The following is a 13,273-nucleotide window of genomic DNA, read 5'->3' on the forward strand; positions in this document are numbered from 1 at the left end:
GACACGGCAAGGTGCTCTTATCTCAGTAAAAGCTGGTTCACTGAAAATGGCAAATTTCGAGAAAGAGTCACGGCGTCACGTATTGGTGCCAAAGTTTGTAGAGCAACTTCTTTATACGAGCTTTCCCTGGGGAGTTTTAATACTTCTCCCTGGATCTTTCCCATTTAGATTCACTATGGGAAATTGACTGTAACTTTCAAGGGAGTACTCGTAGAGAAAAGTTATCAACTACAAAAATGAAGCTGTATGTTTGATCGACATTTTTAATAAAAGTTTGGAGTCATTGGAGTATCGGGGAAACTGTGCTTTGTAGATCAAAAGTAAAAGTTTATTTTTGTAGTTAACAACATTCTGTATGGGTACTCCCTAGATAATGAAAATTGCTCGAAAATTTCAATATTTTGCACGGTAAGCGAGTCATTTCAAGTTGTAACTCTCAAAAAGGGCCAGTACTCAAAAGCTAAAAGTCAGTACTCACTCAAAAGCTAAAAAGCTAAACTGAACTTCGTACATGTATTCAACACAACCCAACTTTCCATTTCAGGCAGGTTACGTCGCGGATCGACCACGTCAACCGATCGTCGAGACTCCAGCTTCGTCGATTGTCGAGCCCTCAGCAGCACCGACCGTCGTGACAACAGCAGCGTCGATTATCTACTTCTGGATATCAGCAGCAGTCGTCGCCGGGGTCGGAAGACAAGCGGCTATCATCAATCATATCCTGGCAAATGCTGGTGTCGCGGATCGGCCACCTCAGCCGCTTGACGAGCCCTCAACAGCACCGATCGTCGATGTCCCAGCAGGACCGGTTGAGAATGTCAGAGATGAGGAGGAGGAGGAGGAGGAGGAGGAGGAGCCACAGGAAAACGGTGAAACCGTTGGCGAGAGCAGCCAGTCCGGGAGGAAAAAGAGGTCACAGTCCAGATGAGCCTACTACTAAACGCAATCGTCGAAACGATTAGGAGTGATTTCAATATGTGTTTTATTTTGTCAAGTGTTCCAAGAATCAATTGTTTTCAATTATTTTCAATTTGACCTCCTGAACCTCACCTATTTTTTGAAGTAAACTGTCAAATTTAAATGGAATGTTTATTGATTGATTGCAGGGCTACGCTTAAAGCAATTACAGATATTATTCTTAGCAGAAACAAAAGATTTCTTGATTCTCTTCCATCTTTTCTCAAAGAACTCTGCGATATCCTCTGGATAGCATGTGATGACTCCTGGAAAGTACTGTTCTTCCAGACTCGAAATGACTCTTTCTTTCTTCCGAAGCATCTTCATGAACCCATCGAACTCGTCCAGATGATATGTCTCCAGTTCGTCTTCCACATCGTGTGGATGTCTCCAAGTGAGATCCCGTCGGAATCCTTTCAAACTTTTGCAACGGGAGACGTAGAGACACTTTCTCAGCTTCTTCTCGTGCTCTTCTTGGTACTGAAATGATTTGAGTTTTAAGAGGGAATGGGTGGAGAGTGTACATGTGACTATTCAGGTTACGGTAGGGGTTAGTATTGGGCCAATTTCCAATGTTTCAGAGAGGTTTTCATGAAATTTTCTTGTGACAAAATTAGGATGAGAAAAAGAAAAAATTTCTCAACTGGATTGAAGCGCAGTTGCTCAGCCTTTCAAACTTTTGCTGAAGGTTTGCAACTTCGCTCCACCGAGCTCGAAAAAATAACACGGAAAAATGAGAAACTTACAGTTTTACAAGTGAAGTTCGGTAGAGCGCATTTTCTCAAACTTAAGCTAAAAAAACACTGAAATTCCCGAAAATCCGTCAAAAAAACTCTTAAAAGCAACACCAAATTTTATTGTGATTCACATATTTATATATCACAAACTACGCATTCTCTTTACTGTGTCAGTAGTAAAAATCACTATTTACAAAATCAATTAACAAGAATTACATGAATCAAAGATTAACAAAAACCCGTATGCAATATGAATTGAACAAATCAGTATGAGGGGGGAACTGGGATGGGGGGTGGGCATATGTCAAAGGAACTGTGAGAAGTGGGGGGAGTAAAGCTATAGTACATACCATATTTTCAAAAAAAAATTGGATTTCATAAAATTTCAGCAAAATCACATGTATGCATGATTATGGTGGAATCCGTTGGGTTCTCCCTTCGGGATATACGGTGGGAGGGGTTCGGGAGATAAGCCATCGGATCGTTTCGGTCGGCGGCCGAGGAGTGAGTCGAATAGTCCGAGCTGCAAATAATGTGGCCTAGAAATCCCAATTTCGGCCACCAAACTCACCGAAAACGCTAAAAACAAGAAACCGAGCAGCAGGACAATTGCTCCAATAATCATCATAATATTACATGAAGTGTAGGCAATCGATTCAGTCTCATACAGTTGTGATCGAATTGTTTCCAGAGAATCATCGTCGATTTCAGATGTCTCGTGGAGAATGATGACGGGGATCAGTGCGGATTTCATCTTTTTCAAATTCACACTGAAATGAATAAGGGGATTAGAAGGGGATGACATTTTGGAATGTTATCTGCCTCTGTCTGTGTGTCGCGATTTCTGGATGTCCTCAGAGCGGGATTTTTATGAGAATTTGATGAAATAATGTCTGTCTGTGAGTCCTGATGTCCGAGCTTCTGGAAATCTAAATCTTCAACTGTCGGGGAGGCGCGCCAAAAACAAAAATTTCAGATTCTCAAATTTGGATTTTTCATGATAAAATTCTATTCCGAATTCTGAATCTTGATGTAGAATTCAGAATTCTGGGATTATGAATCCCACGTCAAAATGTTGAAGTATGAATTTTTTTCCTGAATCTGTTTCTAATATCAGAATTCTAAATCCTAAATTTCTGTCTGTATGTACGCGTTTCCAGATGTCTACAGAACTAGATTTTCATGAACATTTCAGATATTTTGTCTTGGATTCTGAACATGAGTTTATTGATTTTATTATTTGTCTGTGTGTCTGGATGTCCAGATGTCTGAGTTTTTGGGGAATCTGAATCTACATCAAAGCACCGGATGTTCAAGATTTCAGATTTTGAAATTCGACTTTTTGAGATTCAAATTTCTACATTAACAGTTCAGAATACTTATTCTGAACTTAAGAGTTATGATTTTAAAGCTACTAACTCTGATTCCACAATTCGAAACTCTGAATCTCATATCAGGATTTTGAAGTACGAAACCCCTGAATCCGTTTCAAACGTCAAAATTCTGATAGTCAGAAGTTCAGATTCCCGACTTCTGAATCCTTTATCTAGGCTTCTGAATCTCCAACCCTAAAATCTCATTGTTGACATCGAAATTCTGAATCCTAAAGCTCGAAAAGTCAAATTTGTCTAAATCGCACAACTACATTCTGAATCCTTTATCTAAGATTATGAATCTCCACCCCTGAATTCTAATGGTTGACTTCAGAATCCATTTTCCACCTCTAAATTTTGTCTGTCTGTCTGTCTGTTTGTCCCAACTCACGGGAACGTCAAATTCTTGCCCTTCCACATTTCAATGTTCACTTGAGAGACACGACGAGCGTAGAGCACCGCGCCGACTCGCTGAAAATTAAAAAAGTTTCTAGACTATCCTTTTTTTCAGTGCTTACCGGCTCAATATCAACCACAATCGAGTCTCGAATATCGTCAGTTCCATTCAATCCTTTCACTGATTCCCTCACTTCCGATGGTGCGTACAAGAAGTTTGGCAAGGAAATAGTAATCGGAGGCTGACTTTTTTGACATTTCGAGATTTCCAGAAGACCCTTGGGAAGGCATCCAACAGAATCGTTTTGTGATGAGAAGAATTGTTTGTCAGATGGGTTACAGTAACCCTCATTTCCAGGATACGTCACGTCGAAGACTTCTGGCGGGACGACGTAACGATAGGCCTTGAGACCTCGATATTCGACTTCTTCCTGGAAAATAAATGAGAAATTGTGTCTGTGTGTCCGGATGTCCGTGTTTCTACTAGAACACTAGAGATGGACAGAAAAAATGAAAAAAACCTTTTTTTTTTTGAATTTTTTCAATTTTTGATCGAAAATGTGACTATTTTAGTTGATTTCTGAGAATTTGTTCCAATTCTGAATGATAGTTGAAACTTTGACTTTTTCGCGAAAAAATTTGAATTTTGAACTTTGGCGCCAATTTCCCGGGCCGGGCCTTGACAACTATGGAAAAACGAAAATTTTCAGCTTGAAAAACGGTCCAAATTCCATAATGGTCAGGGGTGGCCGACCTTTTACAGTTTGGCTTTCTAGGCCAACGGTGACGAGATTTGGCCTAGAAACCCAAAATGAAACATTCGAATTTTTAGTGTTTTCGGACTGAAAATCCGTGTTTTTCACAAATTTTTTGTCTACAATTTTCCACAAGTTCTGAATAATCTGGTGCGCCTTCGCCGCGTTTTCCACACAATTTTTACCTTGAATTCCAACCAAATCGATCGACACAACTCGGCGACGTACACATACAACTTTTCGTTTTTCGACAAAAACGGATGGAAAAGTGATCCGTCGGTGCCTCGAATCTTGAGTGACTCTTCAGTACTCCACCATGTCTCGTCTAACAACGGCTCCTCGTCATACTTCAGAATTTTTCCCAAATTCGTCGGATCACGGGTTCCATCGTCGATTTCGTACATTTTACTGGCAGTATTATTGGCTTCAAAGAATAGGCCGATTCGTTCGGGTACGTCGAGAATAGCTTCACACACGAAATTCATGAATGGAATTTCGCAAACTTTGTCGAGAAATGGATCCTTGTATCCCTCGAAAAGGAGCTCTTCGACTTCCACTTCGAGGAATGCCGTCTGAGAGAGGAGAGTCGTTGCGGCTGCTTTCATTCCCTCGGTGGAGGCGGCTTCAACGAATTTCTGGAAAATGATGGAAACTTTTTTGTTTTAATGGGTTCCAGTATGTCCGGATGTCCGAACTTCTTCATCTTCAGAGCGCCGGGTACTCAAGATTTCAGATTCACGGATTGGGCTGTTTAAGGTTCAAATTCTACGTACTAAACACCGAATTCCAACTTTCAGAATCCAGAATCTGAGCTTCTCAATCCCACGTCAAAATTTCGAAATATTAATAATTCTGAATCTTCTACAGGCATCCAACTTTCAAAAATTTGAAAATTTGAAAGAAGTTTCAAATCCCGAAAGTCTATCTGTACATCCGGGTTTCTGGATGTCTACATAATTGGATTTTTGTGGTTTATGGACTTAAATTTGATCAAGTTTAATGTGTATGTCTGTCCGAATGTCTGGATGCCAAATTTTTATCAAATCGCCGGATTTTCAAGATTTCTAATTCTCGAATTCAGCTGTTTGAGGTTGAAATTCTCTGGGAATCCCCGATCCAAAAATTGAGAGTCCTTGATTCCGGTCTTCTGAATCTCGTCATCAAAGCGTTGAATAAAAGGTTCTGGATCCTTAAATCTGCTTCAGATTCCAAAATGTTAAGTTTAGAAGGCCGAATTCGAGAATTCTGAATTTGCACTTTTTTAAATTGATTAATCTAGAAAAAAAAACACAAAACCCTGAAAAATTCTGGCGTTTTTCGAATCTCTCTCTGTCTTTCTGTTCGTCCTGATGTCCTCTCCTTCCCACTTACCTGATAAATCATATTTGGCACCCATATCCGATTCCCTAGAATACACGTCTGACACGACTCCTGCTCATTGAAGAAATACGATAAGAATCTCTGATATTTCACAGTTCCATTCTCCGCCGACACGACACGATTCTCCAATTTCTTATCGAAAACGTACGGTCCGGAGCCAGAAACTTCCGGAATCGCTCCATTCATAAACTCATCGGGGTTTTTCATCGAGTAGACAAACAGGTTGAATCGTATCCTGTAGTCTGGAACTGTCCATTTCTTCCATAGGATTGATCCATTGATGAGGCGGGAATTCTGGAAAAGAGGAGGATGAGAATTGGGTGGGGAGAAACTTTGGAAGCTTGTTCTATTTTTGACTGAAAATGTTCGAATTGTCAATCTAAAATCAGGGAAAATATTGAGAAATTTTAAAGTTAGCCTAGAAATCAAAAACTGGAATTCTCGTCCTTCCATCTACCATTTTGATTTTGCCTGAATTCAAAATCCGCCCACTTTTGAAATTTGCGGTATTTGGCAATGACAGCGCACGATTATGATTTTGCATTAGCAGTGCATTTTTATTACAACTGCGCCCCACCGCAAACCAGAGAGTATCGGCGAGAGATGCAGAGTTTTTCCTCGCACCGACACAGATTTTCACAGTTTTTGACCCATTTTCGCTGTTTTTCATAATAATTTACAAAAAAAAGTTTGAAAAGCAGCGAAAACGGGTCAAAAACTATGAAAATCTGAGTCGGCGCGAGAAAAAAGTTCTGCGTCTCTCGGTGATGCTCTCTCGTTTGCGGTGGAGCGCAGTTGTAATAAAAATACTCGGCTTATAGCATTTTCCTTTCTGAAACTGTGCGGATTCTCAATATTGTCAATTTCAAAAACTTTATCCCCAAGCTTGATATTTCTGAAAGCGCGAACTCAAAATCTCGCTCCGCCCACTTTCGCAATTTGCGGTATTTTGCAATGACAGCGCATCATGCTCATTATGCGAGAAAATCTGTCATAATTTTCACGAAAATTAACATAATTCTAACAGAATCATTGTGCGCTGTCATTACAAAACTCCATACGACAAATTGCTGAATTGGGAGGAGCGAAATTTTGAGTCCACGTCTTCGAAAATAAAATTTGGCGGATTCTCTTGAATTGCCAAAAACGGCCGGTTGCAATAATGGAAATAGTACATATATCGACTAGAATACCAAATCCAGATTTCTAGGCCACCTGCAAGATCTCAATGTTCTCTCATTCTACTTGTAGCCTATTCTAATCAAAAATCACTTTCAATTTTCACGTGATTGAACTTGTTGAACTACAATCACAATGCATGTGTAGCGGTCCACGATCGAAGTTTACCCGCCCCCCCCCCCCCCCCTTCTCTCTTTTGTCGCAATTTGTATCTTCCTTCTGACCCAACGTCTTCCATCTGATGACGTTCGTCGTCTTCAGAAAAGAAGTGACGTTTAGGTGTAATTGGGAGGAAAAGGAGAAAAGTGATAGAATCTTCTTCTCTTGTATACCTAGTTTGAACCGGAAAAGGGTGTGTCTAACTATAGTATGGATGTAGTCGTAATGTGAACGGTTTGTAGGGAGAGAAAGCGATAATCGGGTAGGATGGGAAAGTGGGAAAAAGCTTCTGGAACTAATAGTGTGGAAATGATTCGCACGATATTCTTGTTACAACCACGCTTTATGGAAACCGAAGAAAATTGTGTGCGAAATTGAGAGATTCAGAGAAAAAGAGTCATTTCGATGGAGCGCAGTAGTTTTAGCTAAAACTGATGTAAATTTGTGCGGGTTATTGAAAAAGTGGGAGGAGCGGAATTTTGAATTTGCGCTTCCAAATTAGTTGCAGAATCGAGTTTCTTAAGAAGAAATTCATACATTTCGTTTGAGAAACTACGCACTCTCTGATTCTGAAAATAAGAGCATGCTGTGAATGAAAACTTTTCGAAATCGCTTAAATTCACCAAAAAGCGTAAGGCCCGCAACGAGAATACTTGAATTTTTTCGAGTCGCGTTGCGTGCGCGTCGCGGTTTTGATTGAAATATACGACAAATGAACGTGAAATTTGAATTTGGCACCATGCCAATCGTTGTGCGATGAAGCGAGTTTTCGTGATCTTATGCCAAAGGATTTCCATGGAGCACATTTGTCGAAACCGTGATTAGCTATTTCTAAAACTGCGAAACAATCTGAAACCCTGCAGTTGTTACACTAGAAATCAACTCGATTTTCAGCATTTTCTCCGTCTTAATGCCATTTTTTCTCATCTAAGCCCGTTTTCGACCAATGATAATCGAATAACAAGCAACACTCGCTTACATCTTCAATACTGCTCTTGACGACGTTCGGCACGACGACAGTATGAGTAATCAGACTTCCGAATAGAAGAAACGAGCCGAGACCGATGAGAATCGCTGAAATCGCCAACTGACAACACGTCATTCGTTTCGATGAGAACTTCGAGGCGATCGGTGCGGATGAAGACGTTCCATTTGAGGCATTACTACCTGAAAGTACTGGTGGAATTGGGAAAATTTGGAGAAAACTGGGAAAATTTTCGAAAAACGCATATTTTTTTTGATATTTCAGCGTTCAAAAATGCTTAAAACGACTCAAAATATACCAAAATTTGATTTCAAACAACTTACTGGAAGGCATGAATAATTCTGACGGAGACGGGGAAGAGGGCGACGCTTCTCCGATTGCTGCTCAGGCCCCTGATGCTTTTGTCTGTAAATTTAAGGAGAATTGGAGAATTTTATTGAAAAGCGGTTTTAAGACGAGGAAAAAAAGGAAAAATTTAGAGTTTTCTGTTCAATAAAGTCCTTTCTAAAGATGTTTAAACATAAATAATCTAATTTTTAGATTTTCAACTTTCGCTCCTCCCTCTTATGCAATTCGCCGCATGAAGTTTTGCAATAACATCGCACGATAATTTTTTTGTTATTTAAAATTCTATTTATTGGCTCGGCACAGTTCTTACAACTGCGCTCTACAGAAACTCCCTGGAAAAAAACTTTTTTCTCTGAGTCTCTCAATTTCGCACACAATTTTCTTCGGTTTCGGTAGAGCGCGGTTGTTAGAAGCGTGCCGTGCTAATGGTTTCGAGAAAATTTAACACAAATTGCATATAAAATCATAAATAGTTTCGTCTTTTTTTTCTAGCAATTTTTCAACTTTTTGAAAAAAAAAACGCGATTTTATTTGGAATTTTTTCGAAATTTCTCAAGAGGATTTTGGTAGAGCGCCGTTGTTGAAACCGTGTTACTTTTTGTTGAAATTTTAGCGAAAAAATGAGACTTTCAAAGTGAAAAATGAAATATTTCTACTACAATCAATATAAAACAGTGATCAGAATTCGAAAAAAAGTGGTTCGACATACTCAAAATGATAGATCAAACAAAAAATTTGATCTCGTGTTCCCGACGTCGTCGATAAAGATGTCAAAATGCTGAAAATGGGAGGAATAGAAAAGAATACAACTGGAACAGGTTCTCTTAAGGGGGGGACATCTGTTAAATAATTCCGCCTCCTTACTGTCTCTTCAATCGAAAAAAAGTGAAAAATGAAGAAAGAAGTTTCTCATTTTCTCTAATCGTCTTTCGCTATCTTCTCTTTATCAGAGAGACGCAGAAGTTAGAAGAAGAAGAATTCAGAATTCCCAATCATTTTCACATTTATTGTGTGTCATGATAATTGATTGTTGAATTTATTGGAAATCGAAAAAAAAAACAAGACGGAAAAATTGTTTCTCTGACAGAAAAAAAAATGGAAGATAGAATTATTCGTTGAATTCGGTGAAACACACCCACAAGATTGTGTTTACGACGTCATTCGGTCGAAAATGGTGTCCAATTTGTACTTTTTCTTCTTTTTTTGATGAGAATTTGTGAATTAATGAGATTCCAGAGAAATGTGATGAGACAAATTTAGAATTCAGGTGTTTTTGATTTAGATTTATGACTTTGGGATGTAGAGGCTAGTTCTGGGGAACATGGAATACTGAGAAAAGGGATCGGAAAAAACTCAATTTTGAAATTTAGGTATCAGCAGGGTTGCAACTGTTCTCTACCGAAATTGAAAAATAGATATTTAGGTTGAGCGCAGTTGTAAAAACTGTGCCGTGCTAATAGATCGGGTGGGAAAAGAGCATAGTTGTCAAGGCCCAACCGGGCAAGTTGGCGCGAAAGTCAAATCTTCAAATTTTGTCAAATTTTTCGAATTTTTCCGCGAAAATGTCAAATTTTCGACTATCATTCAAAATTAGAAGAAATTCTGAAAAATAGTCAAAAATGGTCACATTTTCGATGAAAAATTGAAAAAACTTCGAAAAAAAGATTGGGGTCATTTTTTGAAGCCGAGCCTTCGGGTCTTGCCGGGCCGGCCCGGGCCTTGACAACTATGGAAAAGAGTGTTTTTCCGCTAATTTTTGGCAGTTTTATAAGAGATTTTATGATTTTCATGTGTAAAACTTTGAAAATTTAGAAAAAAAACTGAGAAAAGGAGCAGTTTTGCTCAAAACTATGTAAATTTAAAGTTTTTCGGGTTTTTTTGCAAAAATATATCAAAATCGAGTCAAAAGCTGAATATGCATTAAAAATGTGAAAATTTTTCCTAAACTTTTTTTTAAATTTTCGAGAAAATTTATTTTTTTCGAATTTTCAATTCCGAGCCTTACCGGACCGGCCCGATTAATTTCAATTGATTTAAAAAAAATTAACAACATTGAAGTCGATTTAAATTGAATTCTAAAAACTTTAAATTTCATCGGCAAATTGAAAAATAAAAAAAAATTAATATTGAACAATTAAGAACCGCCAAAAGCAGAACATTTCCTAAAAATAGAAAGTTTAAATTACTTAAATATCGTAATTAATAGAAAATAATGCCAACTTTGACTATAAAAACTGCATTTTTGGTGCTAAAAATAGGATTTTCGATTCAAAAATAAAAAAAATGTTTTCGCTACAGTAACCTTTAAAGGAACATGACCAAATGAAAAAAGGTTACTGTAGAAACATTGTAGGTCTATTAACACACAAAACTGAAGAAAAATTCGAAAAATCACAATTTAAAATTACAACTAAAAATCTCAAATAACAATGTCCCCACCTATCGGTTCCCAAGTCCTGTAACAGACCATAAATTAACCCGATATAATTAAGAACCCAAAAACTTGCAAAATAAGAATTCAATAGTATTTTTATGTTATCATCAGAAACTGACGAATTCTATTCTAAAAATGAAAAAGAAAAAGGCGGAAAATATCAGCGATCACTAAACATTCTGATCAGCACTCTTCTGATCAGAATAACATCTGGGTACTAATACTAAAAAAAGGGGAAGAATACCCAAATAAAAAGAGAAGACGAAGAAGTGATCACTGATGGCAAGGGTAAACACTTTGCCACCTTATCTTGAGAAGTAGGACACTACAGAAAAAAAGTATACAGTGAAATTTCGAATTTGAAAAAAAACACTATTTTGATGGTGGAGGAGGAGAAGAACAATGGAAGTTTTTCGAAGAATTTTAAGACGGAAAACGAGAAAAATGGAAAATACAGAAGGATTATGACCCAACTAATCGGGGGAGTCCCCCCCTTTCCCGATGGAACCGATGTGTTGACAACAAGAAAAAAAAGACGACGATTCGAGGAAGAAGGGGGAAGAATTTTGGAATTGAGTGTGGATGAGTAAACGCGCTCCAATAGAATTTCAGAAGAAAAATGAAGGAAAAGGTTGTGGCCTAGAAAACTCGAGAATGAAAAGTTACTCCATTGCGAAAAAAGTGTTATTAACGAGAAAAAGTAGAAACTGCGCCCTGCTAATAGCACGGCACGCTTCTTACAACCGCGCTCTACCGAAACCGAAGAAAAGTGTCCGCGAAATTGAGAGACTCAGAAAAAAAGAAACATTTTTCAAGAGCATTTCGGTGAAGCGCAGTTGTAAGAACTGGGCCGAGCTAATAGACTTAGTGGCAAATTTAAAATTCACTTTGAAATGAGTTCAATTGGCTGCGTCGTCTTGAGCATTCGATACGGAGCTTTGTTAATTTTCCACTTTTAGTTAGTTTTTCGAATTTCACTCCAAAATTAAGCTGATAGCTGAAAAATACTCCAATAAACGTAAATCTACTGTGGTTCAAGTGCGCCCCATTGAATTTTTGGCCTAGGAAATGCAAAATTGAAAAGTTCGATCATTGGAGAAAAAGTAACAGAAACAAGGAGATTATATAAACTGTCATCAGAGCGTATTTACAACATACACACCTTGAACTCATTCTCCAAAAGGTACCAGGTAGCTGATGGCCTAGAAACTCGAAAATACAAAAAATTAGGCCACCAACACAACCTGTGCAGTTCCAAGCAGTGGAAAAATCAGAGTTTCATTGCTATTGGAGCGAATTTGCAACATCACACTGTGAAAACTGTCAGACCTGTGATGGCCTAGGAAACCCGAAAAAGTTAGGCCATCGAAAAACAAAAATCTCTCAGAAAAGAAGAACACCCTACAAAAGGGCAAGTCGAAAGAACGTAAGCGATGAAAAGAAGAATAAGAAGAATAAGAAGAAAAGACTACTAAAACTTCTTCTTATTCTTCTTCTTTTTCATTTCTCCCATACAATTATTAGTTTTCGGGATATAAAGTGTCCTTGGCCCCTAACCAAATGGTATATGAATAGAAGGAAAGAAACCGAGAATCTTGGCAACTTGGGTAATTAGAGAAGTTATTGGAGGTCAAAAGCTTACAAGCTGAACCACAACTGCTGAAGTACTTGAGAGAATTGGAATGTAATGAAAGAGGAGTAATTACAGAGGATGCAAGCGCGCTCCACCGCAATGAATGTTATATGAATGGAAAGCTGAAGTCGTGGGGATTTTGAGTCCGTTTGGAGGTTTTGAGTAGATGGAAAATGAACCGAGTTATGATCTGTTTTAGTCTAAGTTTCCAATCAGAGTCGCTACGCAGGAGATGCATTCTCAGGTTGAGTACTAATGAGCAACCGCTCTGTTAGACTCATCAAAAGTTTGGCGGTAAGTTTGAAAAACTGACTCAAAGTGGTTAAAATAGATCATTAGGCTTTGTATCGAATTCCCATGATGGCGCAGCAAATTAAGTTTACCGCCAGAGGCCAAGAGTGAAACCAGTTGTAGTTTGTAGTGTAGGTTTGTCCGGATGACCGCACACACACATACATACTACAAAAACTTGGAAAATTCATGACTAAAAAACCGGTAATTTTCTCACTAGGCTAGACACGAGACCCCAAAAAAGAGGGAGAGATACCAATCGACCAATTTCTTAAATTTATGTAATTGATATGTGAAATAGATAAGGATGTTGAAAGTTTTTTGGATTATTTATGACTTTGGTAATTTGGGAATTAATTGGGAAGTCAAGCGGAATTTAGGGAGGAAATGTGGAAAATATGGATGGGATGTGGAAAATAAGAGGTCAGGGTACGTTACGAACTGTTTTGGGGCGACAACGGATCTATTGGATAGGCATGGTTTATGCAACTGCGCTCTATTGAAACTGTAGAAGAAAATGCATAGGAAATGAAGAGGCGCAGAGAAACGAAGGGACTTCGGTGGAGCGTTTTTGCTGAATTTTCCAAGAAAAAGTTTCTTTGTCCATCAAAAGGTAGTCGAGCCTCAAACCATTGAAAAAAACGGA

General features: G+C 38.4%; 1 protein-coding gene across 1 annotated transcript; it reads right to left on the minus strand.

The window, feature by feature from the left end:
• Nucleotides 1-1,089: 1,089 nt before the first annotated feature.
• GCK72_008772 (uncharacterized protein) lies at nucleotides 1,090-8,254 on the minus strand (the record flags this gene model as incomplete). Its single annotated transcript, XM_053727037.1, has 8 exons — nucleotides 1,090-1,437; nucleotides 2,266-2,464; nucleotides 3,459-3,538; nucleotides 3,586-3,894; nucleotides 4,404-4,853; nucleotides 5,590-5,892; nucleotides 7,916-8,103; nucleotides 8,245-8,254. 8 exons carry the CDS (start codon nucleotides 8,252-8,254, stop codon nucleotides 1,090-1,092), a joined length of 1,887 nt encoding a protein of 628 aa, XP_053586614.1.
• Between the last annotated feature and the right edge of the window lie 5,019 nt (nucleotides 8,255-13,273).

Source organism: Caenorhabditis remanei, chromosome III (assembly GCF_010183535.1).
Source record: "Caenorhabditis remanei strain PX506 chromosome III, whole genome shotgun sequence".
Taxonomy (NCBI): Eukaryota; Metazoa; Nematoda; class Chromadorea; order Rhabditida; family Rhabditidae; genus Caenorhabditis; species Caenorhabditis remanei.